The 26,127-nt window shown below is 35.6% G+C and overlaps 1 protein-coding gene across 1 annotated transcript in view; it reads right to left on the reverse strand.

Annotated features, from left to right (window-relative positions):
• LOC136028653 (uncharacterized) overlaps positions 1–26,127 on the reverse strand; it is a 157,064-nt gene that overhangs the window by 126,610 nt on the left and 4,327 nt on the right. The window contains 4 exon segments of the mRNA XM_065706478.1: positions 6,861–6,887; positions 6,889–7,059; positions 8,423–8,509; positions 23,754–23,901. Coding sequence (XP_065562550.1) covers positions 6,861–6,887; positions 6,889–7,059; positions 8,423–8,509; positions 23,754–23,837 — 369 coding nt within the window. The 5' untranslated portion in view covers positions 23,838–23,901.

Raw genomic sequence — 26,127 nt, forward strand, 5'->3', positions numbered from 1 at the left:
AGCTTTTGACCTCTAAAAAACACACTAAAACCAATTTCCAATCGAATGAGCAGCCTCCCAAGTTTCTAAGATATTCCTTTACTTTTGAACGGGGATGGAAAAAATTTTTGACCCTTTTCTTATCCTTTGGTGATGCACCTTAGGGGAAGCAATTTAATTTCCTTATTTTACTTCTGTATTAGGGTGTCATTAGCCTACAGTTTCAGATAAGTTTCAGTCCAATTGAAAATTTTGGCCTCTTTTTGAGCCCCTTTATTACAGTTGGAATCAATCCTTTGAAACATGTTTGAACATTAGTGCCCTTGGCCCAAAGGACGTAGGGCTGCATGTCCTCCGTCTTGTAGAGGAGGAGGATACCCTGTTACTACTTGACAGGGGTACCCTGTTAACTACTTCACATGAAGATGTAGTTGATATAATTTATGAACTGGATAATGATGTTCAAGTAATAGATATTTGTGAGTCATTTATTGGCGAACAGTGTCCTGCTTCGCTATTTAATTTTCCAAGTTACTCACTTATTTCCAAGAACCGGTCAGCGATGGGAAGGGGAGGTTTAGCATTTATAATTAAAAATGACGTAAAACTTAAAGTAAAGGAAGATTTGTCATTATGGATAGAGGGTAAGATTGAAACTTTTGGAATTGAGATAGAGACAAGTAATTCCTATCGGTATTTCCTAGAGAAATTTAAAATTTTAACTTCGGAAAGAATTCAAAATTTTGATAAAATAATTATCATGGGTGACTTTAACTTTCATTTCATAGATCTACAAGCCAATAATTTGGATTTCATTAATGTCATGCTTTCATTTGGTCTTTTCCCGTTATATTTTCTCCCATGCCGATTAACGGACCATTCTGCAACTTTGATCGATAATGTTTTCGTCAGTGAAGTTTTGGTGGAAGAGAGCACATATTTTATTAACCCATTCAGGTTGGGATCACTTACCGCTTCTTTCTTCGTTACAGAAGATATCAGATTGTAAAATTAAAAGAAAAAATAAAATTCTTCGGCGGGACATGAAATAAGTTAATCTGGCTAAATTTAAAAGTGAAGCTGGTTTGTTGGACTGGGAGGTAGTTTAGAGTGAAAATGATGATGCTTCAAAAAGCTTTTAATGTTTTTTCAAATATCCTTTACCCAGTGTTTGAGAAAAATTGCCCTTTGAAAGAAATTGATTGTAAGAAAGCTAAACCGAGAGAGCCGTGGATTAATGATGAAATTTTGAGTTTAATAATAAGCCAAAAAAATATGCTGTACTGTCAATATCTAGATGATCCGTCTGAAGTGATTTTAAATGAGTTTAAAGATTTGAGAAATCATGTAAATAAATCAAGAAGAAATACTATTTGAACCGTTTAAAGAGTAAGGAAGGTAATATAAAAAATACTTGGGGAATTGTCCATGAAGTGATAGGATGTGAAAAATAGATTTGAATATGACTGTATCATAATTAATAATAAAATTATTGATGATAATTTGGAAATAGGAAATCACACGGGTGAATATTTTTTGAAGATTGGTAGGGATATTGTTTTTGGTCTTAAATCAAATTCTTCTGGTGTAGATGGATTGAATCTAAAGACTTTTAGATTTGTGTCGGTGTAGCTTCTGCCGGTACTGGTTTATTCAATTATTCTGTCAATTGCTAAAAACCATTGCACATCAGAACTAAAACGGTCGAGAATCACACATTTACATAAAGGTGGGGACCCCTTGGACTCCCGTAACTGGCGACTGATTTCGATTTTTCCTTTATTTAGTAAGATTTATGAAAGAGTTATTTACAAGCGATTGTATAATTTTTGGATTCGATGAAAATATTGTACGACGGACAGTTCGGTTTTAGAAGTAACCATTCCACTAGTCATGCAGTACACCATCTTTTAAGTTTTGTCGATAATGCTTTTGAAAATAATCTGGTTTCTTTAACTTTTCTGTAGATTTCCGTAAGGCTTTTGACACTGTTGAATTTAACACCCTTCTAAGTTGACTAAGCGGGCTTGGGCTAGGTAGTACTTGTGTAAAGCGGTTTTCATCGTATTTGTATGACCGCACTATCAAAGTTACTATATCAGATATATTAAGCGGAGAGTTCGGTGTTAAGTATGCAGTGCCTCAAGGTTCCGTGCTGGGACCAATATTTTGTCTTATTTACGTTAATTCGCTGGCTTCACATGTTGGAGAGGAGGTGCTTGCCTCTTTCGCGGACAACACTGAGATAACAGTAATTTGTAGTTGTTTGGTAGAGGTTGTACGTAAGGAAAAAAAATTAGCACTTGAACGTCTATGCAGTTTTACAGTTGGTAGCCCTGGCAGTTAATGCATCTAAAACAAACTATATTATTTTTAGTAGAAGAGGTAGGTTACTTAATGATAATAATAACATATTTTTTGGACATTTACCCATTAAAAAAGTTTTTGAAATTAGGTATTTAAGGTGTTATTTTGATAATATTAGTTGGAAAAAGCATTGTAGTGTTATTGATGCGAAAATGGCTTGGGGCTCAGGAATTCTGAGACGAGTAAAAAACATTTCCAGTCAAAATTTTGAAAACCATTTATTTTTCCCTTGTTCATCCTTATATATATTACGGTTGCGTTCATTCGGCCAGCCATTTTTTTGTCTAATTATAAAAGGATCCAGATTTTGCAAAATAAAAGCATTCGATTGACTGTGGACATAAAAGAGCAGCTGAGTATTTTCATAATTAATTTTCCATGAATTAGGAGCACCATAATTATGGTACAAGAAATTCACAACTTTTAAGCCTTGAAAAAAAAAAAAAAACAGTAAGATTCATAATCTGTGTCATAAATATCAGTGCCATAGTCAGTTCATAATCTGTGGCCTTCTGTTTGGAATAATCTGCCGCCTAGCATCAGAGTATGTCACTTTATATGGGTCTCAAAATAAACTGAAAATATTTTATTTGACTAATAGATTTTTAAGGGCGGGAGGCTTTTGATGTTTTTTCAGCAGTTTTTTGGGGGTGGGGTGGGGGCTGAAACCGGTAAAAAAGAATAAATAGTATTATTTTGTTGTATAGTGTTCATGTGTATGTGTTGTCGCTTTTTATATATAAGATGGGCTAGGTGGATAATCATGAATTATTATGTTCTTTAGTGTCAATGAGTTGTCAGTATAGCCGCTTATCATAAAATTTCATTGTTAATAGGATTCAGCTTAAATCTACGGGGACGGTTAGCGAATCTCACTCAAGTTTAGTTTTGTAAATTATGAAAAAACCTTTACAAAATATAAATTTATGCAATATATCCCTATATTAAATAAATAGTTTAAATAATCACTTTGACTTGGCAACTTATTTAAATCAAACAGTTCGTGATAACGAACTGTAAGTAAAGAGCGACGTGATTCAATAGTAACCGAAACTTCAAAAACAAAAATTTTGATAACAATAGATATATCCAAAGAATTAACTTTTATGCTGATTTCAAATACAAAAGATTTGATGAGTTTAGTGTTACCTATCCAATGCTACGAGCCTGAGAAAATTTGCCTAATTTTTGAAAAAGGCGGAACCACCACCTAAAGGTCAAACAATATTAATGAAAATCGTAAAAGAGAACTCTCTTGTAGAAATTTCAAGCACCTATCTGTGGAAATTTGGAATTTCGAATTTTGCCAGAAGAAAGATCACGGATGCCTGTTTATTTGTTTTTGTTTTCCCCAGGAGTTATCGTATTGAACCAATGACCTTTGAAGATCTCGAGAGAGAGAGAGAGAGAGAGAGAGAGAGAGAGAGAGAGAGAGAGAGGAGAGAGAGAGAGAGAGAGAGAGAGAGAGAGAGAGAGAGAGGAAGAGAGAGGAAGAGAGAGGCCATTCGAACGGATATTAGAAGTCCTAAAAGTTCTGAAAGATTTTCGAAAAACCCAATCGTAGAAGTCTTAAGTTCCCTTCGGAAAAAAAAATGTGGAATTTAGTATTTTTTTTTTCCCAGAAGAAGGATCCCGGATGAGTGTTTATTTGTATGTCTTTTTGTATTTTGTTTTCCCAGGGGTAATCGTATCGAACCAATAGCTCAAACATATTGGGAGAGGATTGGTTTGAGCGGAAAATAACAGTTCTAGCTCCCTTTTTAGTGACCAAAGTAGCTAGGTCACCTCCCACGCAAGATTCCCTCCAAAATAATCTTATCAAAATTTTGAGATAGCCGTTTTGTTAAGCACAGCTAAGGGATCCAGTAACTGTGCTTTTGAGGATGACATGACCCCTCCACAGCTCCTGAGGAAAGGACTTTAAGTTGTGAAATTTGCCCATATTTTTACACGTAGTATTTGTTATTGGGAAGTATGCATAAATTTTTGGTTGGGGGGGGGGGGTATTCTACCGGAATTTTTTACGGGTAGGATTATCCATGGAGAGAGAAGTTGCCTGAGGATTATTTTTGGAGAAATTTTTCACTGGGGGAATTTTCTAGAATTCCTATACGATAATTTTCGTATACGATAACGATAATTTTCTAGAAATTCTCTTTATTTGTCTTACTCTGTCTTTGCTGACTCAATTTTACATGTGAAGACGTTAAGGGTATTTTTCTGGGGTAAATTTTAACAGGGAATTATTTGTAAAGAGGATATTATCGTTGGCAGGATTTTTACGTGGAAGGGAAGACACTCTTCCCAGCAGTGTTTAAAAAGCAATCAGGAATTAAATAAAAAATATGTTTATTTACTGAAAGTAAGTAGCAAAATTAACACTTAAAACAAACAGAAATTAATATGTATATGAGGGAGATACCCCGCTCCAATATGCCTCGCTCTTTACGCTGAAGTTTGCCTTTGTCCCAATTCTTTAATAACTACTTCTGAAACAAAAGGGTTCTTCAATTATAACAATAGGAAGCTTTTTTATACACACGGACTGAAAATATTTATCGAAAGTTTTCTGCTTCAAGTCAAATAACTGACTCTGGGGCCTTCTGTTGACACAGCAGTAAAATAGGGTTTCCCTTTTTTGTCTCAATCCTGCTTTAGTTTTTTACCTATGTATATTTTTTCAAACAAAAAAGGCTTGTTATCTTGTTAAACTATGACCAGTACTAAAAGACTGGTTTAAATTATAATTTTAAATGCAAGTTTTGTTTGGTTGTATTGGTGGTTTTTAGCTTGCCTTAAATATTTCAATGTAGACATAAACTAACTAACTGCTGATATTATTTTCCTACACTGAAAATGGAGCTGAAAACATGAAAACAATGATTATTGTGTAGCTTTAAAAATAAGTCTTCTATTTTATTTTGAATCTTTCGTATTTCAAGTTAAGAGATAGTGTTAGTGACACACATACGAGGGATATAGACTTATTTGGGGGCTAAATCTTGCCAATACTACAGAAGGTACACCCATATTTGTGGCACTATAGCCTACGGCACTATAGCTCGAAACAGTGAATGAAATACTGTAGTATTATCTCCTTACATTAAGTATTTCGCATTTTAACACTTACCTTGAAGTACTTCGAATTTTGTCTCTCCCCTTGAAGTATTTCGCATTTTATCCCTTCCCTTGAAGTATTCGAATTTTGTCTCTCCCTTGAAGTATTTAGCATTTTGTCCCTTCCCTTGAAGTATTTCGAATTTTGTCTCTCCCCTTGACGTATTTCAAATTTTATCCTTTCTTTGAAGCATTTCGAATTTTGTCTCTCCTCTTGAAGCATTTCAAATTTTATCCATTTCGTTAAAAACATTTAGTTTATCCTTTCTCTTTCTTAATTTCATCTAAGAGAAATTCTCCCCTACTTACATAATTTCTCGCTAACAGAAATATCATTGATCTCCTCAAGGAATTGTGGGTTTGTTCTTTTTAGTGTAAAAGAATACAATGGGGAAAACGAAGGCTGGTTTGCATAAGTCTCTTTCAGAAAGATGATGAACCCTGTTGAACACAAATAAATCCCAGAAATCATAATTGATCCATAGCATAACAGAGGACAAGAGAAAAGACAGTGGATGATGAATTTGGAGTGACAGAAGAGACAAAAAAGTTGTTCTATATGATATTCAAAAAGAAGTCAAGCCTGGTAACGGAAAGGTGCTTGCATAGAATTGTGGTCACAATCGTAGTTTTGGCATAAGTATTTAAAAAATTATATCTTGAAGTGTATTATTCTAGATTTGAAATTAGCATTGTTTCTCGAAAAAAATGTAGACTCAATAAACTTTGTAGAACCTGGCAAAAACAGATTATAATGCTAATTAGGCGCAAGCGTTCCGTTCTAGTGTAAGTTGTCATCAATACCGTATCCAGGGGGGACAGGGTTATAATTCCCCCCACCAAAAGAAAATTCTGACTCGTAAAACGTAGCAAAAATGTAAATGCATATGTGCTCGCCGTCGTTAAAACGCCTTTCGCCTTTCGCGTAAAATGATTACTTTAATTTGTAAGTTGTCGCACCGAAAAATATAAATTTATAAATATTGTCTATCCTTTTTTTCTTTGTAGAAAAAAGTAATTTATTTTTTTTTTAAATACTACATATTGTATAGAATAAATAAGTTTTCCTTTGTTATGCCGGGAATTAGTTTAGTGATCTAATGTTCTTAAGGTGCTAAGCCGTTGTACCGGTGGGATAATTTCAGTAATTAACAACTTTAATAATCTAAGGCTTCAAAACGCAAAAAAAAACGTTAGAGAGAGTGTTGTAGCCAGGACAAAGGCTGGGATACCCATTATCCCCCCTCCCTAATTGTAAAAAATTTAAAAAAGTTAGAAGTTTATGAGTAGGCTACCCTGCTGATACATTTTGACTATATTGGGCTGAATATCTTATGAAACAGAATCTTGGCCTAGCCTCAAGGAAATAAAAAGTTGGGATACGAAAATTAATGTACCTTTGCAACTTCTGAAGATGGACATACGGACGTGAAGGTAGTTAATGTTTACAAATCAAGGGCCACTGCAGATAGTTAACGACTTATCTTCAAAGTCTTGTCCATGTTTAGACACCAATTGGTTAGTGAGCCTTGGGTCTTTTGGCACCCCTCCTGCTCTAATATCACTTACTTGGCTGAGCTCCAGAGCATCGCCGTCCTTTTAAGTAAATATATAAATAAGATTTTCATTTGTATAAAAATAAGATTCAAGTCCTTATAAGCAGTAACAAAAAACAAATCGATTCAGACGAAAGTAAAGAAGAAATTTAAAACTGATAATGAACAAAAATCATTATAAATTTGAGACAGGGGTATTCCGGATAAACCTTGATTCTGGGGTCAAGAGCCCGATCCCTCCTCTCCTTGTAGATGTAAGCTCATGAATATAATCTTACGTGTTAAACAGCACATCTTCCCCAATATGAGGGACCTCCATCCCCAGCAACTAAACTTAAAGTTTGATCTGAATACGATTCTTATTATGAAGGCTCTAGGGGGTAATTTTAGAGACTTCAGCCCACCCAGAGTTGTTTACTTAACCCGCTTCTACCCCAAAGCTGGTGTGCAGCACTGTAATATCGTAGATAAAAAGAAGTCTCAAACAAATAATCCCATTTAAATAAAACTTTCAATCTACTGTCTGAAGTAATTTTTCATTTCGTGCAAAATTCAATTGCTTTTACGGTTGAGATGTACTACCCTGGGACCGACAGGCCTTAAGAAATAGGAGGCCTCATACAAAGAATTTTGCTGTTTTAAAGGGGCTGATTATCTCACAATGTTCGCCCGGTAGCCATTTTGCCGTGTTAGTAGCATAGCTGTATGCATCACAGAGATAAGACCCCTCAGGCCATTTTAAGGCTATGTAATACTCTTTAAACCTCTTTAGCATAACCGTATTAGTACAAAATTTGCACAGCCGGTTTACTTAGCAGCCAGATCCAATATAAGGCTGGATTTTGAACCACTATGCAAAATTTTTTACACTTGCATATTAAATAGTACGAAATCAATTCAAATATAAACATGATTTTGAAATTTCTCTGAGTTGGTTTTTCATAACTAGTATATGCTCTAATTTATTCCTAATATAATTATGCTAATGAGGTTAAGAGAGTATTACAAAGCATTAAAATAGCCTGTGAGGTTTTATCTCTGTATTATACACAGCCATACTACTCGTGATTGGGTAAACACAGCCGCTTAGCAGAAAAAAATGGAACCTTGCAGTAGAGTCACTTTACTTGATAGTTATAAAGATCACTACAAATCAGAATGTCAACTTAAATAAGGTCATCTCCTATTATTCTACGCTACTGTTTGATAGACCTAAAACTTTCTGTCAGGGTTCTTTTGACACTATAAATAAGCAATGTAATTTTGATCAAGATATCCCTACTATTAGATCTCTCTTATTGTAAGATTATGCAAACCTTATCATGCTAATATCTTTTCATAAGAAACTCAGTTTTAGAATTGAGTTTTAAGTCTATTGTATCATTAGAATAAAATCATCTTACTCGACTTTCAGATTTCCAGTGTATGAAGAAACCATACTCGTCCACTTGGAAAAACGATGCTGGTTCAATATCTGTTTGGTCCTTTTCCTAGAAATTTAAACAGTGGCTATCAGTTAACTGAACAGCTATTTAAGGATTTCAAGAGAAGAACGAATTGGGTAAATTGATTATCATTCAATCAAGAAACAATGGGCCAGGGGTCCATAGTAACTTTTTTCTAAGGGAGGAGGTATGTATAAATTTTCAGGGGGGCTCAGCTCTAGAATACAATTTTCATTATTTTGCCTTGAAGAATTATAAACCAGGAAAATAGTCAGCTACGCGTTAAATCTCGAGTTTATAAATAGCAGCTTCCAAGTTTTAACATTCCGCCCTTGTAAACCCAGAAATCGTAATAGTCAAGTTTGGCCCAAAACAATTAGTACTCAAATGAATCAAGATATACCAATGAAATTGTCTCGATTATCTTGTCCAAAATGAATATTTTTGGACAAACAAAAATTGTAAGCATTTGAAAAGAGGGAATGGCATACGTTTAAAAATTTCTTGATATCTTACATAGAATACGCATCGAAAATATTATTTATTACAAAGAACCAAAGTGAATACAGCACACTAAATCCACTTTGATTATGTACAAATGTTATACCGCATTTTCCCTCTGCAGTTTACGTTTGGAGATCAGCCACCTGGACTATCAAATGAGAAGAGCCCCCCCCCCAAAAAAAAAAAATTAAAAGTGTTATAAATGATAGTTCGTTGGAGGAAAAACAAGTTTTTATCCCAACATCTAAACAATGAACAGATCTACAAACTGGACATCATGTAAAACTAGACCAAAATCAATGCCCTACCCCTCTGTAATTCAAAAACCATAAAAAAGAAAACCTAAAGTTTGAAGCTTGGTAGAAATCAGTGTTAGAAATCGGACTTGCTTCAATGATCACATTCTTTTTTAAAGACAGAAGCGTGAAAAAACAGTAAATTGCTTCAAGAAGTAAACACTAGTAATTGGAAAAATATTTGTATGTATTTTAATAAGGGATCACAGCAATTAAAAAAAAAACTTAAAAAAGAAAGCCAAAAGTTTGAAGTTTAGTAGACGATTAGTGTTTGGTTCAACAAAAAAATATCTTTGAAAAGAGTCAGTATGAAAATACATATCAGTATGCAAAGTTTTCTAGAGGTAGCGACAAAAACAGAAATCTACAAGTGCTTCAAATTGTAATTTGTTGGATTAAAAAGAAGTTTTTTCCCACCACCTGAGCAATTAACAAATCAACATGCTGGACCATCTTGTAAGACAAGGCCAATGAGGGCAGCTAAACCAAAGGACACTGGTATTAAATTCAAAATGAATGAAAATCAACAGCCTGGAATATCAAATGAGACAAGACCCAAAAAACGAAAATTTTAGTCCCACCATGTGAACAATTAACAAACCTAAAGTCTGCATCATCATCTAAAATTAGACCAATAAAGGCAGCTAAATTAAAGACCATATACAAATTATCTGAAGTAATGTAAATCTAAAATGAAGAAAAAAAGAAAAACAGGGTTAGAAGAAAAGTGAAATTGGATATCAAAACGTGACAAAATTGATAAGTTATGGTGATAATTATGATGATTGAGTTTGGGGATTTTGGCACGGATGAGGCCATCAATTCTTGCAATGCCTTTGTTAAGGAAAGAGAGGTTCGGCTTTATGCATTTCATAATGACAAAAGACAAGCTGGCGAAAAAGATAAAGGGATGAAATAACTGTAAATAAAGAAATTGGAGGGCATTAGCCAAGAGCCCGATACTGTTTTTATAATAAAAAAAGACCAGCCAAGGCAAAAGTTAAAGCTCTGCTGACAAAAAAATGTGATTTTACAAAGCTGATAATTCTAATTTAAGGTAACTTAAAATATTAGTTACATCCTCTCCATCGTTTTCACCGCTTTCCTATCCTCTCGAATCCCAGAACACCTTAAAAAAACGTCTTCAAGACAGGTGTTATTATTTTTTACGAATAAAGGTGCTCGTTATGTCATACGGGTAGTTTAATGTCGTCTGTTACATAATAGGGTTTGTTTAATTCAGGATTTCTAAGGATATTGCGTAATAGGACTTTTTAGAGTCCATTAGTCAAGCAGGGAGGTCCCGTTTGTTAAAAACTGATTTTGGTCCAATATTTGCAAGTGAAAATGACGTAATTTTACGTGACTTGTTTTGGATCCGTTGGATCTTTATAATCCAGCAAAAACAAGTTTTGAAAGTCAACAACACGTGTCATGCTAGATCTTAAGGTTCACTCACCTCAGTATTGAAAAAGATTCAGTGTGTCAACATCAAGGATATTACTTTTATAGAATTTCCCTTTTAGTACGCTCAAATTTATATTATTCGGATCAGAAAGAGTCTTTTCAACTAGAAAGTCATTCAATCGAGGATTGTCAACATAAATGCTGAGAAATTCACTGTAAGCATATCTGCATAATCGAAAAATTTAATATAATAATGCATGGAGACTGCAGCTTTTGGTTGATAAATCTTTACTCGCTTCCGGTTTTGAATAATATATTTTACACTTTGATCAAGAAAGTTTTTGATGTGAGGCATATAGAAAGCATACGAGAGTCCAAGAGAATAAGTAAATTCAATATTCATTGCTGTTTCAAAGACGCAAGGCCACTGTCCCATTTTAAAGTTGATGGGCTACTATTAACAATGGTAAGGGTATTGTTAACGCTTTGAATATGGTCGAGGAAGTTCCAGGATATGCAATTGGATTTGTATTTGGTCCTGTACGGATCAAAAATGTTCGGACAATATTCTAATCTTGAGTACCAGACAAATTCAATACAATGATAACATAGGTTTTACAAACATTTCTTCGGTTATACTATTTTGAAATAGACGTGAGTCTCGATCTAAGGATTGTATTGCTAATACATATAAGGTCCTGTAGATTTTATCAAAGGATAAATTGTAGAGTGGAATTCCATTTACTTTACATACAAGATATAAAGGTCCAAACATTTTATTTTTATGAAGAGAATTTGTCCATGATCCTATGGACTGGCACTTTTTGCAAAAATCATAGCAAGTTTTGAAGGAATTTTGCCATTGATAAATGATGAATCGGTGAAGGCACGTGTAAGTATAGCAATAATTTGTTGATTCATAATTGAATGCCGAGGGAGAGCTTTGTTTCCATTACCCCATTATTTCTCAATTGGCAAAGCAACAAAGCTCATAACCTGTTGTTTTCCTGCGTGAAGTATTGCCGAGGTGAGAGATACTGTTACATCAGATGCAGTACCAAATATTGTTTTCAAAAAATTAAATTGAACAGAGCAAGTTGCAGCTTTATATCAATCTTACCATTGGGAAGCAGCCATTGAGGCATACAAAAAATTTCGTGATATATTTTCCCAACCAAGTGTAAATCTTTAGTTGTCACATCTCTAAGTATATTGCTAGCATCAGTGTCCAGTTAATATTCATACCCAATAGTGAAACATCTCAGTAGGGCACATGACGTTGGAGTCATCAACATATATCGTATGTAATTTGTATAATTTAAGATTATTGCTTGTGCTCACCAACGTTCCATACATGTAGACACTGATTCGTCTAAGCAAACTGTGTAGTACACAATTTTCATAGGATGACCCCTCGGTCGCACTTGGTTTTTCATTGTTTTATTTCTTGACAATCACATGCAAATCTATAAATGTGGAAGTCAAATCTATGAAACAGTCTTCATTGGAACAAATTTGAAAATGAACAATTTCAGAAAGCGGTTATTGTCGATAAAATTGTTCATAGTAACTATGTTTTACGCTCATATCAACATTTTCTGCATTAAAATGATTAAGAGATGAGGCAACTTAGGTATTAGATTTTTTATAAGGTAGGTATACCAGTTCTAGGAAAAGATATCTTTTTTGATCTAACAATTTTTACTCTTTGTTTTCTCTTTCATATTTTATAAGAGCGTTTACGCTTCCGATGATGTTTTACGCTTCCGGCCTGAGTTGAGACTAATGTGTAATGAGGTGTTTCTCATTCTTTTTAAACCTTCTCTGTTTCTTCGTGATTTCAATCGTTCGCCGACGAATCGCTCGTCGGACCTGAGATTTTATGAGACACTTTCTTTAAAATCCTTCCCAGAACACTAATCGTGTAGTGTAGAGGATGCAAAATCCATGGCAACCGAAGCAATATATATTCTCAGGCAGGGGTATTGCATAGGGAAACAGCTTAGCAAACCAGTAACCGAGACCGTAATCGAACATTGCCAAAATATCCCTGTTATAGTCAATTCCATGTCCCAATTGTCGCGGTCTAAGATTAGCAACATAGTATTTAATATCTGAACAAACAAAAGTATTATTTATACTACCGATCTAACTGAGTGGGTTGCAAACGACATGTAGTGAACGCCAAACACTTTGTTATTTCTAGAGGATCGCCCAATTCACTTCTTAGTGTTAAGTGACAGAGATCCGAATACCAAGTATTGACTGAAATATATTGAAGGCAATTTATTTTGTAGTTTTGAGTGTGTTCGTGAGTGGTTGTTCGTTCAAGAGCACGCAGGGGGGGGGGGGGGGCATTAATATCACCAACTCTCGATGCCTCGACGAAAGATGCATAAAGATTAATACAATTGCCTGATGAGAAACCAGGTGGATTGTTCGCAAAAATAGCACGATTCACACGTATGCTGCTTTCAGCACTTCTATCATTGATAATATTTTTTTAAACCGATAACATCTCTTAGATTATCGATTAGATAAACAGGTCTTCAACAATTGATAAAACTTTAGATAAGTCTTCCTTCTGTTTTTGCAGTGTTGGCGGTGGTGGTGTCTGCAGTGAACTTTGAGACTGGTCAATGACATTTACTTTGAGTCGTTTTCCACGGTAGGGTTTACACTTTTGGATACGTTGAAGGTTATTTTGAACCTAAATTAATTTTTCATCATCACCAATTGTCTCATTACTAATAATTTTAGTAAACATCTCCTCAAAGTGCTCTTCTTGTGAAAGAGCAAGTTCCATTAGAGTCATTTTGTAGGGTTCAGCCATCTAGAGAGTACTGTTTACAAGTTCTGAGATTATTGGCAGTAAAAATGAAAAGAAACTACCACCTGCTTGAACAAGTCGTTTTCTTTTAAAAATCGTTTCCTTTGTTTTTGCAAACTAGAGTACATACGAGTGAACGATGTGACTTTGTCTGCTGCTTAACTGTTTCTGGCAGTTGAACAATGCCTTCAGTTAAATTTAAACAAAGCTATGATATGAGATGAAAGAAGTCTCTGTCAATACCATGTTTGAGAATAGCCTTCCTAAGTCACGGTTTTAAATTACCTAGGACGGAAATATATGTCTGTCTTCATGTAGTTTCTTCAGTGTCATGTGGCAATAAATGACCTTTAGTGCTATTCATGGGTAGATATATCGTAATTTCATTGTCAAAAACTGAGTGACAACGCATAACTCTTCGGCTGTGTTTTGATTGAGATACAAAAGAATGTAACTATAAAGGTTATTAGTAGCTTGACTGTATGCCGTAAGTAGAAATTTTGGTTCACCGCCATATTTTTGCATTGTTAAATTTATAAGAGAACTTGAATCACAAAAAGCCCTATAGATTATATAGTTAGCACAATTCAAAGCAAGTCTTCTAATGCATTTGCACTAGTGAAAGAGATGTGGAGGAAAACGGCTGTGGAAATTTTTTCTTGATGAGATCAGGCCGTGAATAACTTTGAGATCTCCTGAGACCATTCTTTGATGGATTCAGATAAATAATCAATAATCAACCAAGAGTTTGGTTCATTAATATTAAACGCGTCCGGTCCCCGTATGGGTTTTATGTCTGGTGTAATAGTCTTTATTTTATCATAGGACTCTTGACACACACTATAGCAATAATAGATATTTTTGATTTTTTGAAAACATTTTATCACGATTTTGAACTATTTTTGTTAAAACTGTTGTTTAGATAAGAGATAAGATAATATTTATTCGCAAAAGGCTATCACAAGCTCTAAAGAGCCGAATTCGCTTTATATGTCAATAAAAGCTAAGAAAAAAAATTTATCAAAATAGTACATTAAGTCAAACACTTAAAATTAAAAGGGATTAAAAAAGCAAAATCATCAAAGATAAAGGACAACTTAACAATTAAATAACAAAAACATTGCAGTAAATAAAAAAAGAATAAAAACGGCAATAGAGGAAAAGGGGAATTTGGCAATTAATCACGGATTATTATTAAGGTGTCCCAGGATAAAGGGTATAAAACTTTTGCGAAACCTTTCTGTAACAGCATGGATCGGAGAGTAAGTTGGGATTGCTAAGGAGGCTGACCGGGGGAGTCGGAGTCTAATGGGATTGTGAAAATCAGGGAGTAAGTCCTCAGTACGGGGATTGGAAATGACTGATTTAGCGAAAAGAAGGCAAATTTTTTCCCTCCTTTCTTTTAAGGTGGTAATGCGCGCAGCTTTAAGGAGGAAGGAGTATGGAATTTTGCCTTCTTTGTAAATGATCCTGAGCGAACGCTTTTGGACCGACTCGATTTTGTCACTAAGTTCATTTGACAGTTGTGAATGCCAGACCAGACATGCATATACCAATAACGGCCTGATAAAGGATAAGTAAACACGGAGGGAATGTATCTTAGGACAATTAAATTTGTTTAGTAGCTTAAAAATGGATAGTGAAACATTTGCTTGTTTAACAATGTTGGATACATGTGTTTCCCACTTAAGATCATTAGAAATTGTGACACCAAGAAGCTTAACATGTTTCACTAGCATTTCGTTTGGGATCGGATTCCAAAAAGCAGGAGTAGATTTCAAGAAGTTGATTGTCATTATCTGTGATTTAGTGGGATTTACTGTCATATTTAGATTCTTGGATTCATCCCAACATTGGGTTAGGATTTCAACGGGGTCACTTTTAATATTCCTATGACATACTTCAAGGATCGACAAGTCATCAACATATTTCCATCTTTGGGGGAATTCCTTGCCAATTTCGTTAATCATGACAATAAATAATAGTGGTCCCAATAAGGTTCCTTGAGGTATTCCACAGTACATAGGGAGGGGGTTAGAGAAGGTATTTTTGTATTTTACAACTTGTGATCTGTCTGAAAGGAACGATATAACAATATTTACTAAGAGTGGGTCAATGTCAAAGTTATCATGTAGTAAACGAATTAGGATAGTGTGGTCAACTAAGTCAAACGCTTTTTGGAGATCGAGTAAAACCAGGTTTAGCCAAACATTTGGTTTCTCTAGTTCACTTAGGATCATGTGAATCAAGTGTACAAGGTAATGGGTGGTGGAGGTTTTTCTTAAATTACCAAACTGTCGGATGTCAATGCGTGGTATAATTTTAATTTTAAGCCAGTCACAAAGGAACCCTTCGTAAAGCTTAGAAAAAACTGGAGTGAGTGTAATAGGACGCATGTTGGTTATAGTCAGACTGGAAGATTTCTTTGGGATGGGTGTTATAAAACCTAGTTTCCAGCAACTTGGGAATTTACCAGATTTTGTAATTTGGTTAAAAATATCAGATAAAGGTCCAGCAATTGTGTCTGAAAAGGCTTTAATCAAGTCAATTGGGATGTCTAATGGGCAAGTACTTGATTTTTTGAGCTTTTGGATTTTATTTATAATATCAGAGGGAGAAATTTGGGGGAAAGAGGTGGAGGGAGGAATAGTTTGACCTGAGCCAGTGAAAGGGGGAGACTTTGTACTATGGACGCAAGATGCAGGTTCAAATCGTTGGCTATCTTGTAAGGCGGCTCAGGGAGATGAAAATTAAACTTCAACAGGGTTTTTTTCCGCAAATCTCTTTAATTTTCCTGTACCATTGTTTGGGTTTGTTAGAATACAAATCCTTAACCTTACTATTGTAATACCCGGAAGCTGCCTTTCTCAATTTTCTCTTCAGGAACTTTCTTAGATCATTAGCCTGTGTGATATGTCCTTGCTTGAACAAATTAATTTTTTTCCTTATTGGTTTTTTAAAAGTCGCAGTAATGTAGGGTTTATCGTTAGAGCATATTTTATTTTTTTTTCACCGGAAAATGGGCTTCATAATTATTCCTCAATAAATTTTGGAGGGACAAAGCCTTGAAGTCGACTTCATTTGTTTGGTACACAGGGGACCAATTTTCACTAGTGATCCAAGAGCCAAAATTGTAGAGGTCTAAAGACGATTTCAGTAATAGTAAAGGAATGTTTAACTGTAGCTAGTGGAGATAGGAGTAGGCTAAAGTGGTAATTACCTCCGAGAGGGGGAAGAATGGTGACGGGTCTGTAGAAATTTGAAATATTGGTGCATATTCAATCAAGAGTAGAATTGCCTTTGGTAGTAGGGACTTTTACAATTTGTTTTAGACTAAAAGTATTACATGTAGACTAAAGTTTTAATTCATTTGCATCACCTAAGAGGAAAATTCCAGCATTTGGGTATTTAGATAGTACATAGTCGGCACTGCCATGCAATTTTTCAATAGAATTAATTTTTTCAGCCGCTCTCTGCCCAGGAGAGTAGTAAAAACAACACAGGACAATCAAATTGAAAGGACGTGGTAAGACTTTAGGTCGAACACAAACTCACAAAATTTCATCAAAGGGAGTGAGACAAGGAACCAATATTTCTGAAGGATAAAAATCATTACGGACAAAGAAAAGAATTCCACCACCTTTCTTACCCAGAGGGTGGGTTTCGGGTCTGAGTTTAATAAACTGGGTGAAATTATTCATTTTTAACGTGTGTGTATTTTGAGCGTGTAGTTCAGTAATAGCAATTATGTCTGATCTATATATTTTAGAAAAGGAGTCTAATTCATTAAGTTTGTCAAAATTAAGACTTTCAGCGTTGCTTAACAAAAGTGTAGGAAATTTAAAACGACCTGCAAAGGTACCATTTTTACACTTAACTTTATTTAAATTACAAATGGGTACAGGGGGCATGGTGGGATTCTTAGCAGGGGCCAGATTAATGTAGTCAGAATAGGGGACCAAGGGAGCACATTTGACTTTTATGGGATGACTATTAGGGTCAACATCGAAAGATGAATTATTAGGGTAAGAAAAGGATTTATCTTGGGGATTTGTGGATGGGGGGACGGGCAATGATATCGATGAAGCACGAGGAGAACAATTAGGATTCATTATAAGACAATTAAAAAGTCTCAGACCTGAGTCACGTGGACAGGGTAGGCACGAGGGATAAAACCAATGGACTGGGGGTGGGGTTTCGTAAAGTGCTGGGAAAGGGGGCCTGGTTGGGAATAGTGATTCATGTCCGTCAAGAAATTGCTGGTTTGTGGCAGAGTAGGGAGGTTATGGGGCAGCATACTCTAAGGGGGGAGGATGGACAAGGAGGGGGGATGGGGTCGTGAGTGCCTTCGACGCTGGCCTAAAAAGGGTGGGGCCTCCCTCCGAAAGCCAAACCCGTTTTTTGTCAAATTCTTAGAACTAACATCGTACACATGGGAAGGTATAACTTGTGGCTTAGAGAATAACCTACTAAACGACTTTGGTATAAAAACATGATACTTGTCGCAACCGAAACAACGATCCAACATAAAAACAGAACAAATTGAAACATGGTCAAACGAGCACGAACTTTTATTGCAAGAACCCGTCAGAAAATATTTGCAAATATGGAGCCGATTACATTTTTTTCCGTGGTTACATTTTGCACGTAAAAAATCCTTGCAAACTGATTTCGTTGATTCCTTATTTTCAATTACACGTTGATCACCATTTTTTTTCCAGGCAATTCTTCCGTTTCCTTCACTTTCATATGCCACAAGTTTCTCATAAACAATTTCAATATCTGCATCGGATTTCGTAGTAACCTTATTAGTCTTTAAAACAAAGGTGTCATTATCCTCTTTCAAATTCAGCATACAACCGGAAGCCTTTAAGTTATTCCTGTATTCGGGAGCCTGATCCTCTACCATACTAATAGAGGATTTGTCAGTGGGATTACGTTCATGAATAATTGATTTCATTTCAACATTATTAACTTGACTGTTCCGGTCAATGTAATTGCTAATCACCTGGTATGTCACTGGTTCAAACGCCCTTGAGCTCTCAAATGAATTTACGAAGGGTAATATAGCATTTTCTGAATTTTTTATTTTCACTTGATTGACTTCATTATTCTTTATTATATCACTGTTTTGAGTTACAGATAGGGGTTCAGAAATTACGGTCGAAATGTAGCTTAATAACTCTTCTAGTCTGTCTTTTAATGGTTTAAGAATATCAAGATTTGTCTGGCAAGCAAAATCTTTAACACAGGGCTTTGGATACGTTAAATTTCCTCTGGTAACATATGAGTAAGGTTCGGTCTGAACATATACCTCGCGTGAGCAGGTGCGCAATTTTCCAATGGTGGTGTTCAGAGTATAGGATGGGTCGACGGAAGAAAAGGTCTGGCACTCAGTCTGACAAGAAACTTCAAGAGGGGGGGACGTCACTTCGTGTTGTGCATAGGGAGAGGCTAGAGTCAACTTCTGCGAAGGGGGGGGGGCACCGGCGATTTGAGCTCTTTTAAGATATTAAGCATCCTAGCTCTTGAATTTGGAGAACGAGGGGTGCGAGGTGAAGGTAAAACACGTGAATTTAAAGGATTTACCTTATTGATTGGCATTTTCTTAGAGAAGCAGTCAGGACAACACCAGCTCTCACTCCAATTAGCTGTATCAATTATGGCACATTTATCCGCTCCTGCGTGAAACGAGCAATTGTACCCTCCACACTTCACAGAGTTTGAAAAGACTCTAAGCCTACATTCGGGACAAATTAGTCTTTGTCTGACCATTGTTTCTTAAGAGGTTAATGGTCCGGCTGAAAAAACTTGGCTCAACAGTTAACAACACTAGTCCATACAAGTATATTTTACTTGCAATCAGTGTTTTTGGTCGCTATGCATATGCCGTTTCATTGCGTTTAAAGAGAGCTTGAATAAGACTTATGTAGAAAAATTCAGACAGATTGGGGAAGTGAAATTGTTAATCCACACGTAAAAGAGGTTTTATCGCAATTTATTACAATACCAAATCATTGTCATAGTCCAATAAAGGCGGCATTAGCTGAACAATTGATAAGAACAATTTGACTTTTAATATCGAGTTATTGTACGTTGAAAAATACTGCTGCTTATATTCAAGATTTCAATAAAATAATTTTCATTTATAGTCAATGTCGCTCATCGATCGTTGTCAATCTTTGTCCTATTGAAGTTCATAACAGTAAAAATACAGTTGATATTTTTTTGAAATAACATTCCAATAAAGTGGAGCAAGTAAGAAAAAAGATATGCAATGTTAGTGATCAAAATTGATTATAAATCAAAATTATTTTATCTTAATCTTGAATATAAGCAGCAGTATTTTTCAATATACTATATTTCGATATTAAAAGTAAAATTGTACTTATCAATCGTTCAGCTAATGCCGCCTTTATTGAACTATGACAATGATTCCAACCAATCTGGTTTCCGAGTCGGCATGGGCTGTATTGACCAACTTTTCACCTTGAGGCAGATTTTTGAACATAGAGCCAATCATCAACAAATCGCCTTCACTGTCTTCATCTATTTATTTACGGCCTTCGATTCAGTTATCCGGGGAGGAAATTTAATGGCGATGGAAGAGGACTGTGTCCCATCATTGGTCACACGACTTAGTCAGGCTTACTGTCAACACAATCGAGCCTGCAGAAGTCAATTGAGAACGTTTTCCGCTATTCATTATCGACTTCGGTTGAGGTAAGGGTGTGTACTCTCTCCCGAAATATTCAATTTTATCGTCGATTGGGTAATGAAAAAAGACAATGCTGAACTTTGAAGGAGTCAAGGTTAGCCCTGGTTTCAGTACCACTGGCTTGTATTATGCCGATGGTGTTGCTCTTCTTGGCAAATCCGTTGACAAATCCTAGAAAATGCTTCTGTAAGCCTCCGAAGCTGCTGCTCCAGTGAGGGTCAAGATTAACATTTACAAGACTAAAGCTATATCCAATGTCTCAGATGTAAACTCTACCCTTATAACCCTTAACCAAAGGAAGATTCATGTTGTCAATAAATTCAATTAGCTCGGATCATACATTTTAATCAATGGCGGAATGTAGTAAAGAAATCTAGAGCCGCATTACATCAAGTTCCACTCTCTTTGCAAAGCTGTGGAAGCTACAATGGAAAAGGAAGTAAATCCACAGGAAAACGAAAATCCATGTTTAAGATACCCTAGTCCGATCGGTCTTGCTTTAAGGTTGTGAGACGTGGTCTTTAAAAGTCACTGAAGCACACACCATCAGCACGTTTCAACACAGACACCTGGGAAGCATATTGGAGCTCTGACGCAGCGACCGAATCCCGAATACTATCATCCATCAATGATGTGACCAGAAGTAAGACATCACAAATATCATTCGACGCCACCGCTTGTCATGGCTCGTCCATGTTTGCCGAAGACCGGCAGAGACTTTTACAAATCAAAGACTAGACTGCAAACCAGCACCGGATTAGAGGAAACGACATGGAGGGCAAGAAAAAACTTGGCTCAACACCGTCAAATCTGAAATCAAGCCAATTGATGAATTCCAGAGAAATGGTCGCAGATGGGACCCTTGTTGACTCGAAATTATTGTTCCATTAACCCAAGACCGTAACCTGTGAAATTCAATAGTCTGCCAGATCTTGTTGCCATGAAGAGCTACATAGCTTGTGTCCTGATCCAAGTAAAAGCAAGTAAGCTGTTAAAATATATACAAATATTTTCGTAATTACCAGTTTTTCGCTCCTTACGCAATTTAACGAATTTTCCTACTCTGTCGGACGAAAGATATTTGATTATTAAAGGAAATCCAATTTCTACCAAAGAATTATACTAAGCTTGAAGCTTCTAGTTTTCTTTTTTAAGGTTCATGAATTGCTATAATCTCTTGATAAAAATAATATACGAATATTCTTGCAATTACCAGTGTTTGCTCTTTATGCAATCTAGTGTTTTTTCATACTAAGCTTATTCAAAATTATTTGATTGTTGAAGCTAGTCCAATTTCTAAGAACGATATGTACTAGGCTTGAAACTTTTAGTTTTCTTTTTTAAGGTTTTTGAATTGTTGTAATTCCTTGTCCAAATATTGTATCATCGTTTCTAATAATTGGAACTGTCTGTTTTTTGGCATTCCTACTATACTGCTGCTGTTAAGGTAGGAAATGGGGTTAGGAACTGGTTTTGTATTAAATAAGGAGTTAACCAGGGTTGTGTTCTATCCCCTTTTATATGGATCATTCTGATGGACTTTGTCTTAAGGAGCACAGGAAAGGCAATTGGAGACTACGGAACAAAATGGAGAGGAAAAACTCTCATGGAATTAAATCATGCTGATTATTTAGGCATATTAGATGAAAGTGTGAGTAAAACGAGTGATTTTTTAGAGGTTTTGCGAGTTCAGGGTCCTAGAATAGGTTTGAAAATTAATGTTAAGAAGACCAAGTCATTAAGGCTAGGAATAAGTGAAGACAAAAAGTGAAAACTTCATATTATGTTTGTTATTAAAGATGCACAATACGTGAAAAAAGACATTTGGGCTTTAGAGTTTATGAGTTTTGCTTTTCCAGCTGTAAGATTGTAAAATACCCCGTACAATCCGTTTTCTGGATTCAAGACAATGCAGCTTTAATCTTAAAGCCACCAATGAGATCCAGGTCAGACTTGATCAAGGTCCATCAGTTCTTCTTGTGCCTTCCTTAATGCCTCTTCCAAGAGTCTTAGGGCTCAAGTAGAAGGATTTGACGGGACAGGTATTCTGATGGTATCTGCAGGACGTAACAGAGCCATTCTAAGTGGCACTTTTTACCAGTGGTAGTGATATGTTTTCTAATCTTGTAGAGCTGCCGAATATTGGTGTTAGATATATGAACTTGTCTGTGAATTCTAAGTATTTGGCGTGGGTATCCATGTTGGAAGGCAACTAGTGTTCTCTTGTGTTGAAACTTCAAGGACTAAGTTTCGTATCCATAGAGTAGGATGGTTCGGACCATAGCCGTATAGACTCGACTTTTAGTCGGAAGAGAGATTTCTCGGCGGTTCCAATGGGGTTTTCGGAGGGATGCGAAAGCAAACTGTGCCTTACGTATTCTTTGCTGGATGTCTAAGTCTGAAGAGCCTTCAGTGCAAAATATTGAGCCTAGGTAGGTTCAATCCTTTCTAGCTGAGTTAAATTTACGCTTAAAGACATTTGGGTCAGATGATTCGTGATCTGGAATTTAGTTTTCTCTGCACCTACTTCAAGTCCAATCAAATTTGACCAGTCGACAATATCATCTAACATCTTTGGGGCATGTTCAAGGTCGCAGAAGAGTTCGACATCATCAGCGCAATCCAAGTTGGTAAAGGGCAGTTTTTTTTTCAATTTGGGCACCATTGTGTTGTATTAGGGCATTTTATAGCACCCAGTCTATATAGTAATTAAACAGGATTGAGAGGACGCAGCCTTGCTTTAATACAAATCCGACTAGGAATTCTTCAGTTTCCTTGCCATAGATTATTACCTAGCTTGTTGACTCTGAGTAGTATGCATGAATACGTTCAATGAACTTTATAGGCATGCCATCGATCTCTAGGATTTTCCAGAGCTTGCGACGAGTAACGGAGTCAAAAGCCACGGTGTAGTCAAGACATATTAAAGCTAGAGGTAAGTTATATTTTTGGAACTGTTGGATAATAAGTCGGGTGCCAAAATATTATGCAGCCTCTGCCTGGTCTGAAGCCAGTTTGGTTTTCGCAGATATTTTTCTCCCAGGCACTTTTGAAACGAATCAATAGAACTACCCCGAATATTTTTACCGTAATATCTATAAGAGTTATTCTTCGATAATTTCTACATTCAGTCTTGTCTTCTATCTTATAAAAGGGGAGTATAATTGAAGTTCTCCAGTCCTTTGGGAAGGAATTAGTTTTCCGTGCGTCTTGAACGATCTGTTCAGCTGTTACTTCGTGACATTTCTTGTATAATTCAGGAGGAAGGCCATTATCATCAGGGAAAGGATTTATGATTTTTTAGTGTTTTTTATTTTTTTTGAGGATTTTGGCTCTTGTAGGAGCGCCCAATCCAACATCATAGGATTTTCAGCATCATAGAGTAGCAATCTGGGTGGTAAGCAAAAGTTATTTAATAAAAAATAGAATTTGCTTAAAAGTAATAAAAGTATTAGGCATGACTATGGTAGTAGAAAAATTACAACAATAATCAAACCATAGTTTGAGATCAATAAAAATTTAATATTGACTTACTTCAGTCCATTTGTCAAAGGTCGCACCGACTAGAAGTGGTTCAGGAACAGGTATTCTCCAGTTAAATTCCACCCTTTTCGTCATAATTATTCCGAGGTTTTATCTTCAGGTTCTTTTGGTATCAGTTTTCTAATTCAGCGTCTTTATTCTGAAATTCAAACATTGTTTTTAAGAAGAATAAAGCTTCTGTGTAGATGCCAAACTTTAGTTGGCGACAATAATATTTGCCGTTAATATTTATAATTAAAAACAATTTAATTGTAATTTTTTTTATTAAGATTATCTAATAGACACCACTGTTGTTAGGCTTTGTCCATATATGAATTAGGCAATAGCCTAGGTCCCACGGAAAGCTATAAATGGTCTGTTTTTCTTTGAAAAAAAAAGAAGCAAAACAGACCTGAAATCTTAGGGAAAAAGATTATGACATATCCCTTATGCCTTAGCTATGGCCTTAGGGAAGTCGCCATGTGCAGTCCATGAAGACGCTAAGTAAACCCCTCTATAAGAAAGGTGATAAGAGTGAGTTTGATAATTGCGGAGGCATTAGTCTGATTTCTCTAGGAAGTAAATTACAAAGTATGGTGATAATTTTTAAAGTTAGGGATGCTATAGATAAAATTTTCAGAGATGAACAGTGTGGTCTTAGTAAGGATAGATACTTTATTTCGTGATTAAACCAAAAACAGGCATTTCACAGAAACAAAAAAAAATACACTACAAAAAGAAAAAAAAGAGAAAAAGAGTACACACTATCTAAAGCAAAACATATACACTAACTAAAAGTCAAGTCTCTTCGTGTGGGATAAAAATCTATTTACAATAGTCCGAACTCTATTATTTCTAATTATCAGCGATAAAGGAAACGGCACACTTATTTCATATTCACTTAATTCGAACTCCATTACTATGCGTGCTCTTCAATAAACAGGGCAATCAAATAGAAGATGACTACATGTTTCCATTAGACCGCACAAGCACAATGGAGAGTCAGCTTTCCCGATCCTATTTAAAAAATGAAGCAATCTACTATGACCTGTAATAAGCTGTGTTAATCTACTATTTAGGGAAATTTTTGATGCAGAGATAAGGTCATCTTTATTTTCAAAAAAGTTAGCCGGCCATGTGCTAGCAGAATTTTTAAACTCATCATACCATTTTGCATACAAAAACACATTTAAAGATTTACGGTCAATATAAAAGGGCTGAAATGCACCAAGGTCATTAAAAGAAGAACGCAAAAAATTTTTAATAATTTGGTCAGTATAATGGCTATGATGTACGAAATAGCTAATTCCATTCAAGGTAGGACTCAAAACCCTCGGCCAATTTTGAGATCGACCATTTCTTCCGTATCTTAATATATTTAATTCCAATGCTCTTAAATCCATTGAGCACTCCTGTGAGAGCGGTTATTACATACGTTTGAGCTGTATTCAAAGATTTAGAAATTATGATCATAGAACATCTTTGCGCGACCGTAGCATTCGCTGAATATTCTTTTTTCTCAGTGCAGAGATCCAAATAGAACACGCGTATAAAATATGGCTTTCGTTTACTGATTTATATAGCATCCTCAATGCATGTGGATTCAGGTTCCAAGTACTCTTGGCAACCGTTAAAAGACGAGCAGAATAATGTTTTGCAGAGTTAATTTTTTGTCTAACATGGTCAGACCATAATAACTTTCTATCAAGAATAGCACCCAAATATTTAACCTTGTCTTTAACAGGTATCTCAATTCCATCATACATTAGCTTTACAGTCGGAAGCTGATGCTTCCTTGAAAATAAAATTGCTTCTTTCTTCGTTTTGTCAAATACGAGCTTGTTATCTACTGACCAAGTTCGGAAATACGAAAATACCCTTGATGACAAGGATTCTAAAGTTGATATTTTACTTGATGTGATAATTGCACAAACATCATCAGCATATGCCTAAATTTTTACATTAGGAATATTTAATTATAGAAGATCATTTATATTAACTGACCATAGCAGGGGGGATAATATTCCACCTTGAGGACATGATCGCTCTAAAATGCACGAATATTCACCCTTATACGTAACAACTCTATCAGAAAAGTAACTATAAATTAAATTTAAAAGCCCATCAGGGCACGATTTAGCCTTTAACTTTTTCAGTATTCCAGGATGCCACGCGGAGTCAAATGTGCCTTTTTTATCAGAAAATATACATAAAGTAAAGATTTTTTCTGCATATTCTCCTCCACCGTGGTAACAATACCATCAATTGCATCAATAGTACTTTTCCCACTGCGGAAGCCGAACTGCAGGGGCGAAAGCCAACTATATTCAGTGCTAATCGCAATCATTCTATTCGCAATGGCACGCTCATATATTTTACCAAGATT

This window comes from Artemia franciscana, chromosome 7 (assembly GCF_032884065.1).
Source record: "Artemia franciscana chromosome 7, ASM3288406v1, whole genome shotgun sequence".
NCBI lineage: Eukaryota > Metazoa > Arthropoda > Branchiopoda > Anostraca > Artemiidae > Artemia > Artemia franciscana.